The 18,091-nt window shown below is 46.7% G+C and overlaps 1 protein-coding gene across 2 annotated transcripts in view; it reads left to right on the plus strand.

Moving 5' to 3' along the window:
- Positions 1 to 10,011: 10,011 nt before the first annotated feature.
- Positions 10,012 to 18,091, plus strand: part of ADAMTS19 (ADAM metallopeptidase with thrombospondin type 1 motif 19) — a 135,875-nt gene continuing 127,795 nt past the window's right edge. For both annotated transcript variants that reach the window (XM_082191541.1, XM_082191542.1), the window contains exons 1-2: positions 10,012 to 10,338; positions 16,396 to 17,000. In XM_082191541.1, coding sequence (XP_082047667.1) covers positions 10,254 to 10,338; positions 16,396 to 17,000 — 690 coding nt within the window. In that variant the 5' untranslated portion in view covers positions 10,012 to 10,253. The remainder of the gene's footprint in view (positions 10,339 to 16,395; positions 17,001 to 18,091) is intronic.

Consider the following 18,091-nt stretch of genomic DNA (forward strand, 5'->3'; position numbering starts at 1 on the left):
GTGACAACTGTCAGCATCTCTTTCGGCCAGTAGGATGCTGCAGCCAGTTTCTTTGTTAAAAACTAATGAAGTCAGTGGGAGCCCTGTTTAATAACATCCATTCCTCAAAAGTAAACTTAGATTAATTCCTTTGTACTTTTATACCTGCTGTTAAAACAATAAAATAGGAAACATGAAATGAAATTTAATTCAGGAAAAGGTTGCGGCGTTTCAGTTTAAAAACACGCACATTACTGTCTGGAACAACCTTCTCACATTCTGATCTGGAGGTTTATCTAATCTCAGTAGAAACGCTCTTAGCTCTAAAGCCATGAATAAGACAAACCTTGATGGATCAGCGAGCTACTTTGCACAGGCCTGCTCACCTTTGGGAAGATTTGCTTCAACATATAACTTGCTTGTGCAAAAACTAACAATTTCAATGGAAGGTGTTCTTCAGTTATGCCCGACCTCAACTTAGAAGGCTCTTCTGGGATATCTCTGTATGGTTTCTTTCTTGTATGCATTCCCATTACCAGCTCTTTTTTGGCCGGGCTGATTTTATGATTTTATAAAGCAGAGCCAAGCATTCTTTTCGGAGAATACTTTTGTCTTGGAGCCAGGGGCTGGGGGAAAGAAAGGTTTCATGTAACCGTGCCCCTTTCACTGTTTTTGCAGGAACTGTTTTGAAGCACTGTTTTGCATGTTCCTGTGGGGCAGGATTAGCATTCAGTGCAACTCACACTGCCCATGGCTGCTAGGTTATTGTGAGGGCCTCCCTCTAAAGGCTTAGGGCTGGTTTATAAAAGCAAACCCTATCAGGAGCCTACTGCCAGATATATGGCTATAGGGTTGCAGCCTTAGGAAGAAAAGTGGAGGCGACAAAATGTTACTTCCAGAGGGCCAGTGTGGTGTAGTGGTTAAGAGCGGTAGATTCATAATCTGGGGAACCGGGTTCGCATCTCCGCTTCTGAACATGCAGCTGCTGGGTGACCTTGGGCCAGTCACACTTCTCTGAAGTCTCTCAGCCCCACTCACCCCACAGAGTGTTTGTTGTGGGGGAGGAAGGGAAAGGAGAATGTTAGCCGCTTTGAGACTCCTTCGGGTAGTGATAAAGCGGGATATCAAATCCAAACTCTTCCTCTTCTTCTTCTTCCCAGTCGTATTTTCAGGGTTGTCTTAAGGATACGCAGTACCAGGGTGCAAAGATCCGCCTGGCGCCCCCTCCAGGTTGCCCAGTCCCAGGCGCGCAGGAGGGCGGAGCCAGCTGGCGGCCTCAGTGTCTTGCTGGCTCGGTCGCCCCCGAACTCGCGGAGCAGAGCCGCCCGCAGAAGAAGAACCCGCCACGACGCTGCGACCAAAGGGCAGTCTCTTCCCTGGACTCAACTCTCAGGCCCCGGACTCTTGGCCTGGCGCCCCTGAGAGCCCAGTGCCCGGGTGCCCCTCACCCCTAGCACCTATTGGTCAGATGGCCCTGCGTATTTTGTCTAAGCGAGGTGCTTTGGTATCAGGGATTGAACAACAGAGAAGGTAGCACTTAGTGGTGGCAGTTAACCTGGAGAAATTATGGTAAATGACACATGGGAGCAGTTGGGCTTGGAATTACAAGGGTTGGGTATGTTTGTATCTACTCTGTGCCTTGGTCCCCCACCTCCCAGAAAAGTAAGCTAATGCGTGAAAAGTAAGCTAATGCAGAAAAGTAATGCGTGTTGGCTTCACACAGCACAACTGAAATGAGATTTTAAAGCATTTCTCCCCTCCACCCCCAAAAACATTGCCGTGTGTGCTCTGTATCTTTGTTTCAATGTATTTCACAGTTAAATGCCCCCCAGCCTCTAGTGAACAAAGCCAAGCCATCTGAATTTAGCTAAATTTGCCCCCAGTCTTTTACTCAGACTGCCATACAGATGATTAAAGGAAGCTCGCACACTGTGTCTCCCAATTCTTATTCCATACACTTAACTGGATCAAAGGCTGGCGGTGGTTTCTAAATATTTTTTTCCTTTCTCCCAAGACAGAAAATGATTTTATAACAACAATAGGACAATGCTGTGTGTTTTTTTAAAAAAAACCCTCATATATTGTCATTTCTTATATGTAAATCAATATTTTTTTAAAATAGCCCACCCTAGAGTTTAGTCTAGCACAGTGGTTCTTGAACCTATCTTCCTATGAGCCACTTAAAAATTGCTGTCTTTGCCGACCATCTTCCCGTTGTAGTAAATTTGCTGTGCTCAGTGCTGCAAGATGTTTAATTGTATTTTAATCGCTTATTTTATTTCTTATATATTGTATCATTTTGTTCTGTATTCCATAGAATTCAAGTGCTAATATTGTAAAATAGAATATGAGAAATAATAGACGCAATTACAGTGGAACCTCAGCTGTCAAATGCAATCTGTTCCGGAAGACTGTTCAACTTCTGAAATGTTTGACAACCGAGGCGCAAAGGGCTGTTAGCAAATTCAGTTGAGAAAATTTAATAATAATAATAATAATAATAATAATAATAATAATAAATTTATTATTTATACCCCGCCCATCTGGTTGGGTTTCCACAGCCACTCTGGGTAGCTTCCAACGGAACAGTAAAAGCAGAATAAAACTTCAAACATTAAAAATTTCCCTAAACACACAGCTTCCAACTTCCAAGGTGTGTTCAAAAACAGAACCATTTACTTCCGGGTTTTCACCATTTGGGTTCTGAAACGTTTGTCAGCTGAGACATTCAAGAACCGAGGTTCCACTGTATAATACAATTAAAAATCAGTTTGAATATTTAATGCTAAGGATGTGCCATCTCCCATCTTCAAACCACAAATCCAGAGACAGACTGTAGGGCACCTGAATGGATGACAGTTTGGGAACCACAGGTTTGGTTGGCATTCATCAGTCTAGGGAGACAAATGGAGGAATACACCTTTGGGAGTGAAGTCAAACTGTTGTAAGGTTCTTCTTCTTCTTTGGCGATCATTCGTAGCTGAGTAAGATAGTCTTCCATAAACACGGTTTTAACAATGAGTCTGTAAGTGACTGTGGAGGCCAATTCTGGATCCATGCATCATTCCACAGTGGGGGCATTGGTTTCTGGGTGGGAGTTGATCACGGTGAGGGTTTGCCAAGCGTACCTTCCTCTTAGTACATTTCTCCCTTGCATCCTGAGTTTGAGTGTCTTCAAAGCCCATGACATCTTTGGTAAAGGCTGTTCTCCAACTGGAGCGCTCACAGGCCAGTGTTCCCCAGTTGACACTGTTTATACTACATTTTTTTAGATTTGCCTTGAGACAGTCTTTAAACCTCTTTAGTTGACCACCAGCATTACGCTTTCCATTTTTAAGTTTGGAATAGAGTAGTTGCTTTGGAAGGCGATCATCAGGCACCCGCAATTACAGTGTCTGCTGTCGCTGTAGAGACCAGTATGGGAGAGACTTGTTTTGTTGCAGCTGCTGCAGATGCACCACAGCGTTTCTCCTCTGAGCTCCTCCCAGCTGTCATTCCTCCTCTGGTCACTGCTATGGATGCATTACCTGTTTGTCTCCAGGCACTGCGGTCATCCACAAGGGATTGCCACACGGTGGGGTTGAGGTTGCCAGCCTTCATGTTATGTTTGCAGACATCTTTGTAATGAAGAGTTGGTCTGCCAATGGGTCTGGTGCCTGAAGCCAGCTCCCCATAGAGCACGTCCTTGGGGATCCTGCCATCTTCCATTCTTGGGACATGACCAAGCCAACACAGATGTCACTGAGACAGGAATCATAGAATCATAGAGTTGGAAGAGACCACAAGGGCCATCGAGTCCAACCCCCTGCCAAGCAGGAAACACCATCAGAGCACTCCTGACATATGGTTGTCAAGCCTCTGCTTAAAGACCTCCAAAGCAGGAGACTCCACCACACTCCTTGGCAGCAAATTCCACTGTCGAACAGCTCTTATTGTCAGGAAGTTCTTCCTAATGTTTAGGTGGAATCTTCTTGTAGTTTGGATCCATTGCTCCGTGTCCGCTTCACTGGGGCAGCAGAAAACAACCTTTCTCCCTCCTCTGTGTGACATCCTTTTATATCCTTTTATATATTTGAACATGGCTATCATATCACCCCTTAACCTCCTCTTCTCCAGGCTAAACATGCCCAGCTCCCTTAGCCGTTCCTCATAAGGCATCGTTTCCAGGCCTTTGACCATTTTGGTTGCCCTCCTCTGGACACGTTCCAGTTTGTCAGTGTCCTTCTTGAACTGTGGTGCCCAGAACTGGACACAGTACTCCAGGTGTGGTCTGACCAGAGCAGAATACAGTGGCACTATTACTTCCCTTGATCTAGATGCTATACTCCTATTGATGCAGCCAACATACTGGGATTGTGGGTTTGGGAGAGGACATCTTTGTTTGAGACCCTGCCCTGCCCTGTAATGTCCAAAATCTTCCTGTCACAGCGCATGTGGAAGGCATTGAGATGTCTCGCCTGGCAGTTGTAAGTTGCCCGTGACTCACTTCCATAAAGCAGTGTGCACAGCACACAACCTTGGTAGACCTTCGTCTTGGTCTTGGTTTTAAGCATCACATTCTTCCATGCCATTCTGGAGAGGCGAGCCATTGCCATAGCCGCCTTGCCAATACGCTTGTCCAGCTCAGTATCAATGTGGAGGTTGTTGGTTATGGTGGAAGTCAGATTGGCAAAACTGTCTACTCTACAGTTGTGCTCACCAACGATGATGCATTGATGACATCCTGGGTGACATCTTCACCCAGGATGTTGGTCTTCGTCAGGCTGATGGTAAGGCCAACTAACTTAGTACATAGCAACGTGTAAACCATGTTATATAGCAGGGATTCCCAAACTTTTTTGACCCACTGTTCCCCTGGTCCCATAAACTCATCCCCAATGCCCCCTACCCTACTTTATATATAAAAAAAACATTATTCAGAATAGCAATTTGTACAACTCACTACGGAAGATAATAGCATAATTAAATTCAAAGCAGTAACAAATAATTGCATTTGTCCAAATCCAATTAAAACTACATCGTATCTCGGTAGTCATATGGAATCCGTTCCGGAAGTCCGTTGGACTTCTAAAACATTTGGCAACCAAAGCGCGGCTTCTCATTGGCTGCAGGAAGCTCCTGCAGCCAATTGGAAGCCGCAGAAGCCCCGTCAGACGTTCAGGTTCCAAAGAACGTTCGCAAACCAGAACACTCACTTCCGGGTTTGTGGCATTCGGGAGCCAAAATGTTCGACTCATAAGGCATTTGAGATCCAAAGTACGACTGTACTTTGAAGGTTCTAGCTTTAATCGATTCAACAAAGCTAATTTGATTCAGTGATACCAGCTTTTCAAGTCATTTGTACCACTAGTGCCCCCTGCAGCACCCTTGCCTTTTAGCTCCCCCCTAGGCAATACCACAGCCCTTCAGGGGATGGTACCACCCAGTTTGGAAACCTGTAGCCATTTATTAACATTCTCCACCTCCATGTACCCCATTTTCTCTTTCACTACAGGCTGTAGAGCAGGGTTGAGGAACGTGTGGTCCTCCAGACAGTGGTGGATTCCAGCTCCCATCATTCTTGACCTGTGGCCCTGCTGGCAGGAGCTGATGGGAGCTCAACATGATCTGGAAGGGGGCGGGGCATAGGTTCTCATCCCTCCTATAGAGTTTCAAAGCTACGGCTTCGCTGTTTCTACGGCATAGAAGCTTAGGCATTGCTTATTCACTACCTTGCCATTTAGGCTGCAATTCTAATCTCATTTGTCTGGGAGGAAGCCACACTGAACTCAGGACACTTTGTTGTTGTTGTTGTTTAGTCGTTCAGTTGTGTCTGACTCTTTGTGACCCCATGGACCAGAGCACGCCAGGCACTCCTGTCTTCCACTACCTCCCACAGTTTGGTCAAACTCATGCTGGTAGCTTCGAGAACACTGTCCAACCATCTCGTCCTCTGTCGTCCCCTTCTCCTTGTGCCCTCCATCTTTCCCAACATCAGGGTCTTTCCCAGGGAGTCTTCTCTTCTCATGAGGTGGCCAAAGTATTGGAGCCTCAGCTTCATGGTCTGTCCTTCCAGTGAGCATCTGCAGTGATCATGGAGCCCAAGAAAGTAATATCTCTCACTGCCTCCAGTTCTTCCCATTCTGTTTGCCAGGAGGTAATAGGCCCAGTGGCCATGATCTACCAAAGACTACGCATGTTATTAAAGGGTTGCCATATTTCAAAAACTTTGCTTTTTGGGGGCCAAAGTTGTTGAAGGAGATTCGCCAAAAACTAGACTTCCGACATGGGTTGCCATGCGTCCGGATTTTCCTGGATATTTCAACGATTTCCGCCTGGACACTGTATCCGACTGCCTTATTCCAGACATATCGCAGCCCTATATCATTATCATTGCCTCAGTTGCAAGGACTTTCCTTGCAGTTGCCCTTTAAATAATATTATTATAAAGGTGGTGATATTAAATTATGTCTGGGGAAATGCATTAAGGTATTCCCTCCACTTAATGAATATTGTTTAGAGCTATTATGCTTGATATAACACATACTTGCTGTGTATTTTAAGCGGTTCTTGAACATGGAGATCAGAGACCAAGCCTCAAGCAACATTTTACATCTTGGTGCCTAAACATGTTTTTTTGTATATTGCTATTATTTTAATTAGGAGCAAGGTTGGGTATTTATTTGTCAACCCTTTTTTATACCTTTTAGGATATATTTTTGTAATCATAAATTACTGTAGAAATGCCTTCTAAACTAGCCATCCATGTCTCCCTTTGAAAGTGTAATAACTGCCTTTAATATATAAATCAGTTAAACGGAACAAGGTTGTGTGCGCGCACGTTTTAATTCTGATCTAAGGTGGGGGTGTTTGTGTCTCTGATGTTAGCAAGCTGAATGAATAGTCTCACCAACCACTTAATCATTGCTAGACTCAGGGGGGCCGAGTCATACACGGTTTCACAAAGAGTCAAAATACACCCTGAACAAGACAAGTTTTTGTTTTGTTTTTTAAAAAAAACAGTGCTTCCTATCTGTATATATAGCCATAAAAATGTATTGTAGTACAGTGGACGCTCGGGTTGTGAACATGATCCGTGTGGGAGGCATGTTCGCAACCCGCGCGACCTGTGATTTGGCGCTTCTGCGCATGCGCAAAGCATGATTTGGCACTTCTGCGCATGTGCAAGTGCTGAAACCCAGAAGTAACCCGTTCTGGTACTTCCAGGTTCAGCGCAGTGCGCAACCTGAAATCATGCAATCTGAAGCGTCTGTAACCCGAGGTATGTCTGTAGAATGTAAAGGGATTCTGTTTTGGCACACAGCGCAGGTTTTCGGTTTTGTGGTGTCTCTGTGCGCCATTTCACACTGAAGTGCAGGTTGTAGAACAACTTGGGTCTTTCTGACCTTTGCAGGGTGCATCAAGGTGGTCAGCACAATTTTATGCATGCTTTATTTGGAAGCAGGCCTCACTTTAATGGGAGATATTCCCCATGTAAACATATATATGTACTTCATTGTTGTTGTTTAGTCGTTTAGTCGTGTCTGACTCTTCGTGACCCCATGGACCAGAGAACACCAGGCACTCCTGTTTTCCACTGCCTCCCGCAGTTTGGTCAGACTCATGCTGGTAGCTTCAACAACACTATCCAACAACACTATCCAACCATCTCGTCCTCTGTCATCCCCTTCTCCTTGTGCCCTCCATCTTTCCCAACAGGGTCTTTTCCAGGGAGTCTTCTCTTCTCATGAGGTGGCCAAAGTACTGGAGCCTCAGCTTCAGAATCTGTCCTTCCAGTGAGCACTCAGGGCTGATTTCCTTAAGAATGGATCGGTTTGATCTTCTTGCAGTCCATGGGACTCTCAAGAGTCTCCTCCAGGACCATAATTAAAAAGCATCAATTCTTCGGCGACCAGCCTTCTTTATGGTCCAGCTCTCACTTCCAGCTCTGTACTTCATTAGCGTGAACCAAAGTTTATTTGTATACATTTGCATGCAGGTGTAGGCCCTATTCATGTGACCTATGTGTTCACTGCAAAGGAGAACAGATCACTTGACAAGGTCGAGTCATGCACAAATATATACGTATAGGTTTATGGAAAAAATGGACCTAGTGTAAAAAGGTAAAGGGAAAAAGGACCCCTGGACTGTTAAGTCCAGTCAAAGGTGACTATGGGGTTGCGGTGCTCATCTTGCTTTCAGGCTGAGGGAGCCGGCGTTTGTCCACAGGCAGCTTTCTGGATTATGTGACCAGCAGGACTAAACCACTTCTGGAGCAACAGACCACCATGAAGGAAACCAGAACACACAGAAATGGCATTTACCTTCCCACCGCAGTGGTACCTATGGTATTTATCAGTGTTCGAAACTCCCATTGTTCTAGGTGCATTTTGTGACAGGGAATTTCATTAATATGAGCAGTTTCTGAGCTCTGGGCTCAGATTAAAACTGCCACTGCTGGAAGAAAAGGGGGACCTTTTTCTGCCTCCCCACTTCCAGCCACTCTCTGAAGACTGGAGAAGGAACCCTCATAAGAATATTAGGGGAGCGGGCATGGGAAGAATGGCTTTGCTTTTTGCAGTCTTAAGATGAGGACTAGACCATGTGAAAAACGAACCTAAGCTGCAGTTCATTCATTTTCAGCTTTGTATTCTTGTTATTAAAAAAAGTGTGCCTAGACACTCTGTTGCAGAGCCCATAACTTCGGTTTCAGGTCCACTGAGCTCCTAGCTTTCACTTCTCAGTTTCTAACACTTCTATTTATCTACTTGCACTGGCGTGCTTTCAAACTGCTAGGCTGGGACAGAGCAACGGGAGTTCACCCCGTCACAGGGATTCAAACTGCTAACCTTCCGATTGGCAAGCCCAAGAGACTCAGTGGTTTAGACCACAGCGCCACCCGCATCCCACACACCAATACAAGTAGATAAATAGGTACTGTTGTGGCGGGAAGGTAAATGGCATTTCCGTGCACTCTGGTTTCTGTCATCGTGTTCTGTTGTGCCAGAAGCGGTTTAGTCCTGCTGGCCACATGACCCGTAAAGCTGTCTGTGGACAAACACTGGCTCCCTTGGCGCACATGTGTGTATCAGTGCAGGGGTGCCAAGGTTGTTGCTCTGCTTCTCTGGGTGGCAGGCACGCGAAGCCTCCTGTGGCCAATCACCCCGTTATCTTGGTTCCTTCCAAGGGCAAGAGGGGAGAAACATGAGATGCCTTTGCCCCCGCGCTTTGACTTCTGCAGCAGTTACGATAAACACTTATGTCCCTGTGGAGATGGCAGTACTGAATCGGTGGCACATGGCCTTCTGGCTTGCACTCTGTTTCATAAAGACTTGCGGAATGAGATTATCACCCCTCTTTTACTGTCCATTCCGGGTTGCCCAACCACTGCCACAGTGTCCTTTCTCTTCGGGGTGAGCAGGTGACAGCAAAGGTTGCAAGGTTTTTAGCTGAGGCAGTCAGAATAAGATCCACTATTTGACTATTGATTCAAAACCCTAAAATGTATTTTATATAATTGACTTTTTATTTCTATTCTTTGTATGTCGTATTGTTGTTTTATTGCTATGGCCATGGCTGATGCAAATAAAGATTCATCCATTCATCCATCCATCCATTCATTCATTCATTCTGCAGCAGTCCGGTGTGTCCACTAAAGACTTACCTGCCCCGCGGGCCGCGAACGCACGTGCGCGAAAGGGGCGGGGCCGGCCAGAGCGGCATGCAAATCGGAGCGCCGCCAGTAGCCAATCGGTGGCAGGCGAGCGCCCGGAGTTCGGGGGAGCCCGCTCGTCCGCTTTCAATCCTCCGCCCACTTGCCACCCAGGGAGAGCTCTCTCCGCGGCTCGCCGGCGGTGCGGATCGGGCAGGGGGTGGGCGGGCGCGCGCGGGACCGGGCGCGCGCGTGTGCATGTCCGGTGACACCACTTCTCCGCTGCTGCTGCTGCCGCTGCCGCTCGGGCGCCTTTTCTGCTTTGCCGCCTTTCTGCAAAGCAGGTCACCCCCAGCGCCTCCTCCTGGGAACCGGAGCGCGCTGCTGCTGCTGCTGCTGCTGCTGCTGCTGATCCTCCGCTTTAGCCGCCGCGGAGCTGCTGCTGCTAAGCCCGCGCTCTCGCTCATTTCCCCTCCGGCAAACCGGAGGGAGAGGCGGCTTGGCAAGCTCCACGTCGGGGCGCGAAGAAGCCCTCGGAGGCGATCGGCGGCCAAGCGCTCTCCAAAAACGAAACACCAAACCAAAAGGAAAACACCCGCCACCGGGAGACGAGGGAGGTGATCCGGCCACTTCTCCTCCGTGGATGGAGGAGAGACGAGGGATGCGACTGAGCCGTCTTTGTTGCCTCTTTTATCAGCTGTGCTTCCTGTCAAATGGGATCGCTGCAGGTAATTTCAGCCTTTTCTTTCTCTTAGGGTTGCCATATTTCAAAAAGTTAAAAAACAAAACAGGACTCCTCGAAAGTCGTAGAGCTTTTTTTGGGGGGGGGGGAGACCCCAAAATATTGAGCTCCCAAAAATGTGACTTGCCTAAGATCCAGGACAAAGCCCCGCGTTTTGGTAATCTCTCCCCCCCCCCCCGTAATTTCTGCCTTTGCAATCCCGGTAGTGTCCGGGGAAATAGGAACATATGCCAGACCTACTCTCTCCTCCCTCCCCTGCCTTCTCAATTTTCTTCTTTTTGAATCTTGTCCGTTTAATAAACGGACACACTTATTCTTCCCAGAGGTGTCCAGATGCTGGATATTTTACCGGACTGGGCAGGGAAAGGGACAGGGAGCCGTGGGGCACGAAGTGGGTTTGCGGATAGATGAAAGATCTGGATTTGAGGATCCTGGGCGAGCGCAAACTTTTGCACAGGAAGATTCTCGTGTTGCACCAATATCTCTGCGAGTTATCGGGCTCCAGGTTGCCTGGAATGCCTTGGCCCATGCCCTCACCAAATGCACAGCCCCAGGCGTGGATGTGAGGAATACAGCACTCTGCACATGTTCAGAGTCGGACAGCTCTCCAGTTAGCCGTGCAAACGCTTTCTAATTGTTGGCCGTATAAGACTGAAAGTTAAGCCGCCACTCAGATTAAGCGCTTCTTTTACTAGCCAGTATAAAACAGAAGGGAACTCATTCTCTGCCTTCCTTGCAGTGATGCACTCTCTGATACACACCCTAAGACAATATCTTGGTTTGGCATAGTTTACGAGAATGTGTCCTCCTACAAACGTTTCTTCAAAATGTGTCTTATATAACATTCAGACTGTGAGCTTTCATTACCTAGCAGTGATCTCTTGTGTTCTCATTACCTATAAGGAGATCTGTGAAGTTTAGGTCTCTAGAAACTGTACTGTAAAAGAACACATTAAAAAGTAGAAACGATATATATGTTCGTGGTTTATACCATATGCTGTATTTTCACGCAGTGCATGCAACATACTTTGCAAATGCAACTGGCCAAGTTAATTCCTATCTCTTCCTCAGTCCCAATGCCTCCTTACCTCTCTCTGGGTTCAAAAGGCAGAACTCATATTCCCCTGAGACAAGAGCTCTCTTAATTGTCTTTCTTTCATATGGATCAAGTCCGAGCATCAAGGGTCAACACTGAATAAACTGAATTACTTCTGTAGCCTTGTTTCCTTTGATGAGCAAGACTAGGTAGCCAGTTGCAAGGAAACTCTGTTTCTCTGTACAGTACATTGCCTGCTTCACCTAAGCTAACTGCAGAGTGCTTCGCAGCTATTTCCTGTGCAGCGAGGTCTGTTGTTCTGTAAGGCTTTTGCATGAGTAGAAGAATATGCCAGATAGCACTTTCCTTATTTTGTGTTAAAAAAATCCATATTGCAGAGGAGCTAGGGGGACGCGGGATAGGATGGGACGGGACTGCTGAGCGTTGAATCTGGCTTGTTCCTGTATAGTAATTTTGCTGTACTCTGGACTTCTAGAATACGGCAAATGCCATGTGAAATGCGAGAAGACTTGACGAATGGCGTTCTGCACCTCTTTGTATGGTGTCCTGTTTGTATTCTGCTTTTGTAAGATGTGAATAATAACCATGTAATAACCAACACCTGAAATTCCATAGTGTCAAGAGTGATGGAGGAGGGCTGTGGAATACATGCGGAAGTTTCCCAGTTCAACTCCTGGCATCTTCAGGTAGGGCTGAGAGAGGCTCCGCGTATGAAACCCTGGAAAGCAGCTATGCTGAGCAAAATGGACCATCGGTCTAGACTTAGCATATGGCAGGTTTCTATGTTCATATGGATTCCCAGTGTCATTCTTACGATGTAATGGTTAGTATTATAAGCGGGGCCAGTGACAAAATGTCTCTTGAGACCAACGGATGCCAACAACAACAATTGTTGTTGTTGTTTAGTTGTTTAGTCGTGTCCGACTCTTCATGACCCCCATGGACCAGAGCACGCCAGGCATTCCTGTCTTCCACTGCCTCCTCCAGTTTGGTCAAACTCATGCTGGTAGCTTCGAGAACACTATCCAATCATCTTGTCCTCTGTCGTCCCCTTCTCCTTGTGCCCTCCATCTTTCCCAACATCAGGGTCTTTCCCAGGGAGTCTTCTCTTCTCATGAGGTGGCCAAAGTATTGGAGCCTCAGTTTCAGGATCTGTCCTTCCCGTGAGCACTCAGGGCTGATTTCCTTAAGAATGGATAGGTTTGTTCTGCAGTCCATGGGACTCTCAAGAGACTCCTCCAGCACCATAATTCAAAAGCATCAATTCTTCTGCAATCAGCCTTCTTTATGGTCCAGCTCTCACTTCCATACATCACTGCTGGGAAAACCATAGCTTTAACTATACGGACCTTTGTTGGCAAGGTGATATCTCTTCTTTTTAAGTTGCTATCTACCTGCAACAAAATGTTGTGATATACAGTGGTACCTCAGGCTAAGAACTTAATCTGTTCTGGAGGTCCGTTCTTAACCTGAAACTGTTCTTAATCTGAGGCACCACTTTAGCTAATGGGGCCTCCCACTGCCGCCGCACCACCACCGCACAATTTCTGTGCTCGTCCTGAAGTAAAGTTCTTAACCCGAGGTACTATTTCTGGGTTAGGGGAGTCTGTAACCTGAAGCATCTGTAGCCTGAAGCATCTGTAACCCGAGGTACCACTGTACAGTCGGGTTGACTCCCAAACAACTGAAACCTGGAAGTGAGTGTTCCGGTTTTCGAATGATTTTTGGAAGCCGAACATCCAATGGGGCTTCCGCAGCTTCCAATTGGCTGCAGGAGCTTCCTGCAGCCAATAAGAAGCTGCGCTTTGGTTTTTGAACGTTTTGGAAGTCAAATGGACTTCTGGAACGGATTCCATTTGACTTCTAAGGTACAACTGTATCTCCAACCCACCGAGATCCATCCCTGGGAAAGAAGTTTTTCCTTTCCCTTCAACCACAGTCTCCGTCCCACTACCAGTTCCCGTTTTTCCTCCAAGAGTAGAAAAGCCCTGGAAACTGCAGCTCCTTCTGGAGGTTTTTTCTTTCTTTCCTTTTTTTTTAGAAATAACTTTTTTTTAATGGACATTTTCTTTTAAGTTACAAATGTATATTTCTGCACATCCCCCAGCTATTAAATTCCCACAACTTTATTTTCCGGTGGCCCGGTTCCAAACCATACTGATAGCACTTAACCACCCAGGTTCATAATTAGAGGAAATTATTATCATTGTGCTACAGATGGGGAGATGGGAATGAGAGAAAGTGCCCTGCCTGAAGCCACCTAGTGAGAGAAGCAAAATCAGCCCCTACTCCACACCCCCTTGAAATATTAAACAGAACTATTAAAATGGATAATATATCATCCCTATTTAATGCCTTATAATTAAAAAAGAAGCTTTGGGTTATATTTAGTTTAAAAAAGGACGCAGTTTATACTTCGAGAGGAAGTATATTCAACATTGGGCTCTTCTAATCATTCTGTCAGTGCAAGCATTTAACTTGTCTGATGGAATGATCTCCCCTCTCTCTCCCCTGCTTGATCTGGGGGTTCTCAAGACCCCCCAGATTGGGGGGAGGAGAGGAGGGAAAGTCCAACTGTGCTAGCAGGACCTGTGCTAGCTTCTGCTAATGCACCTACTTAGTTGAATCTGGGCCTTTATTTTTTAAAACACGCAACAGTCTTCAACACTGGTATGAATTTAAGCATTTTCACCTTTCTTTAACATAGGTGATATATCATCTCGGATCTTGCATAGCCTAGCACATGGAAAGAAAAAACACAGCATTCAAATCCAACTCTAGTTATGTCACTGTGTTGGCCAAGAACCTTTGGTCCTCCAGATGTTATAAGACTCCAGCTTGTTGTATGAATTACCATGCATTTGTAAAAAAATTGGTCATCTAGTGTGGCAGCACCTTCACTTTAAAACTCTCTGCCTGTTGCATTCTTTTTGGTGCTTGCTAAAAACATTATCGTTTAGATGCTTAGAAAGTTGAGAATTTTGATCGGTTGTAGTATTTTAACTTTTTGTATGTTTTTAGCTATTGCTGTAATTTTTCCTTGATTTCATTCTTTTGCTTTTTTGTAAACCACTTTGAGGTTTGTTTGTAAAAACACTACTACTACTACTACTACTACTACTAATTTATTTGTACCCCGCCCATCTGACTGGGTTGCCCCAGCCACTCTGAGTGGCTTCCAGCATATGTAAACTCCCATCACCCTGGACCATGTTGACTGGGGTTGATGGGAAGTCCTCTTACCTTATTTGGTGGCCGGCGTTGCAGCCGGGCCCTGTGTCACCTGGCTGAGGGCTGGAGACTGGTGCGCTCCCTGCCGTCGCCTCCCCATGCCATCGGCGCTGGGCAGAGCGCCGCTCAAGGAGCAGTCCTCGCTAACCATTCAGCACCAATGAGGGGCATGTCAACGAGGAATTTAAACTCCAATGCGGCGGGGAGGCCGTCCTCTTACATCCTTCGCATTGGGTAAGCCCTTGTTTAGATGGAGGGAAGGTTGTAGCCTCTGCTTGCCCCTCCTCATTAAGTGTACCCCTTTAAAGGGATCCAGGGGTGTGGATTCTGTCCGATGCCCGGACGTGGGCCAGGGCCATGTCACTACCCCAACGGGGACCCATTGGGGCACTCCTTTTTAATGTATGTCTTAGGGCTCCTCCTATCGGTGATTTATCCTTAGTTGGACTCCCAACAGACTGGCGGGAGTCGAGATATAGTTTGGCTTCACCCAGTGCCTAAGCCAAACCGCTCACATCTGTAACCAATAAAATTGTGGCCTGTTTGAACCCATAAACCAAAATCTGCTGGTTTGTGTGTTTTATTTATCCACCAGGGGACCGTGGGTCGCGGGGCCTTGGTATGCAATTGGAGACTAACAGAATATGGATGATAATAATAATAATAATAATAATAATAATAATAATAATAATAATAATTTATTTATATCCCGCCCATCTGGCTGAGTTTCCCCAGTCACTCTGGGCAGCTCCCAATCAAATGTTAAAAACAGTACAGCATTAAATATTAAAAACTTCCCTAAACAGGGCTGCCTTCAGATGTCTTTTAAAGATAGGATAACTGCTTATTTCCTTCACATCTGAAGGGAGGGTGTTCCACAGGGTGGGCGCCACTACCGAGAAGGCCCTCTGTCTGGTTTCCTGTAACCTCACTTCTCACAATGAGGGAACCTCCAGAAGGCCCTTGGCGCTGGATCTCAGTGTCCGGGCTGAACGATGGGGGTAGAGATGCTCCTTCAGGTATACAGGACCGAGGCCGTTTAGGGCTTTAAAGGTCAGCACCAACACTTTGAATTGTGCTTGGAAACATACTGGGAGCCAATGCAGATCTCTCAGGACTGGTGTTATGTGGTCCCGGCGGCCACTCCCAGTCACCAGTCTAGCTGCCGCATTCTGGATTAAGTGCAGTTTCCGGGTCACCTTCAAAGGTAGCCCCACGTAGAGTGCATTGCAGTAGTCCAAGCGGGAGATAACTAAAGCATGCACCACTCTGGCGAGGCAGTCTGCGGGCAGGTAGTGTCTTAGCCTACCAGGTGGAGCTGGTAGACAGCCGCCCTGGACACAGAATTAACCTGTGCCTCCATGGACAGCTGTGAGTCTAGAATGACTCCGAGGCTTCGTACCTGGTCCTTCAGGGGCACAGTTACCCCATTTAGGACCAGGGAGTCCCCCATACCCGCCCGCCCCCTGTCCCCCAAGAACAGTACTTCAGTCTTGCCAGGATTCAACCTCAATCTGTTAGCCGCCATCCATCCTCCAACCACCTCCAGGCACTCACACAGGACCTTCACCACCTTCGCTGGTTCAGATTTAATGGAGAGGTAGAGCTGGGATAACTACCTCTTCCCCACCCCAAGTGTAGTTGAAGCATTGAAATGAAACTGACTCCAATATTGATCTCTCATTTGTGGCAACTGTTAAGGTCAGGGAGCGGTTCTGGCATTAAACTTCAGCCTATCTTTTCCCCCCTATGCAGGTCTGCAACCTTTGGGAGACTCTGAGGAGTGGGAGATTGTCTACCCAGCACTATGGAGCAGAGGCCAGCAGGAACCCAATGGAGGCAGCGGCGCAGGAGGCAGCTGCAGCACTGATGGAAACTGTGGGAACAGTAGCAGCAATCTTAGCGCTACCTCTGCATCCACTCAGGTGGTGGGCAGCTCTCGCGAAGTCCGCTCAGTTTCTTCCTCATCTGACAGGCAGCTGCAGCCAGTTGGGGAGACCTCTGAGGACGAGGTCTCCGAGGACGAATATGAGTCTCAGGAGTTCTATCACTGGTCTCCTCTTCCTCAGGGATCGAACGCTACTTCTCAGCTGCCCCCTCCCTCGCCTCTGTTGCCTTCTTCAGAGGACGGGGACGAGGTGCTGCTGAGAATACCAGCTTTTGCTCAGGAGCTCTACCTGCTGCTCAAGAGGGACAGCCGCTTCCTGGCCCCAGGCTTTGCAGTGGAAGAACGACTGATGAGCGAGAGGAGGAGTCTCCCGAACTCTGCCCAGACCCAGACAGAGAGATCGTGTTACTACAGTGGGTCTGTGCTCCATTACCCAGGCTCCTTTGCTTCCTTCAGCACTTGTGGTGGTTTGGTAAGGCTTGTAATTGTAGCATTCTCCCAGTCTTGTATGTTTTTTTGGGGTGCTTTCTTTCACCACCTCCTGTATTTTCTCCTTCTTTTGGGAAAAAGTTATTCTTTCTGCTGTCCTTTACACATTGTGGCTTTCGTATAGCGCCCCCGGTTGTTTCACGGACTATTGACCTGCACACCACTACTTTATCCTTCCACTGCCACCAATTTTGTGGGGGGAAAACCCAGGGTTTCCCGGTGAAGTATTGAGCCTCAGTCAGGTAGAGTTAACAATGAAGATTAAAGTTTATTTCAAACACAAACAAGTTTTAAAATATATTCAAAACGCTGTCACTCTATTCCCTCTCAGTCTTGTCCCTGTCTCTAACTCACTCTGACTCCTCTATCTCCCCCCCAAAAAGAACCAACCAAACTTAACTGTCAAAACCTCTGGGCTGAGCCTCAAAATCAGGTGCTCTGATCACATTCATGCACAAATTGTTCATTTGTTTAAAATAATTTATAGACAATGTCTCATTGTAAAACTAACAAGGTGAGTTACAGAATAAAACGTATACAATAAAATAACAATAAAATATGCAAACGTATTTCCAAAGTCAAGTTGAGCTGGTGCTAAGGATCAGGGCCCAAGAATGTCCTAATATCATCCTGCATACGATAACACTCATTGTGGATCACCTAATTTTTAATTTGCCTAGGATAGCAAACAACCCCCACCCCAGGAACAGAGGCTGCTGTAGCAACGTGTAGCAAGGATTTGGGCAGTGTTTACTTTCATTTTTTCTCAAGCTTTGCAGGAATCTTGGTTTATCGTGAACTCTTGTTAGTTAAACAAACCCATGGTTTGTTAAACGTAACCCATGTTGAAGTTGGCTTGTTTTGTTCGGAGTTTGTGATATGATCCCTGGTCCAAACAACCAGGCTGAGATTTAGGGAATGAGCGCAGGGAGAAGGAGAGGGGAAAGGGGAGCATGCAAGCTCAAGGCTTTGCTTCAGCTCATTGCAGCTCAAGCACAGAGTTGTAAACCATGCCTTGGCTTTATGGGCAGGTGAGGCCATTTATGTCTTTGCTTGGGCCCTGCTGGACTTGAA

The sequence above is a fragment of the Podarcis vaucheri genome (genome assembly GCF_965113315.1).
Source record: "Podarcis vaucheri genome assembly, chromosome: 11".
NCBI lineage: Eukaryota > Metazoa > Chordata > Lepidosauria > Squamata > Lacertidae > Podarcis > Podarcis vaucheri.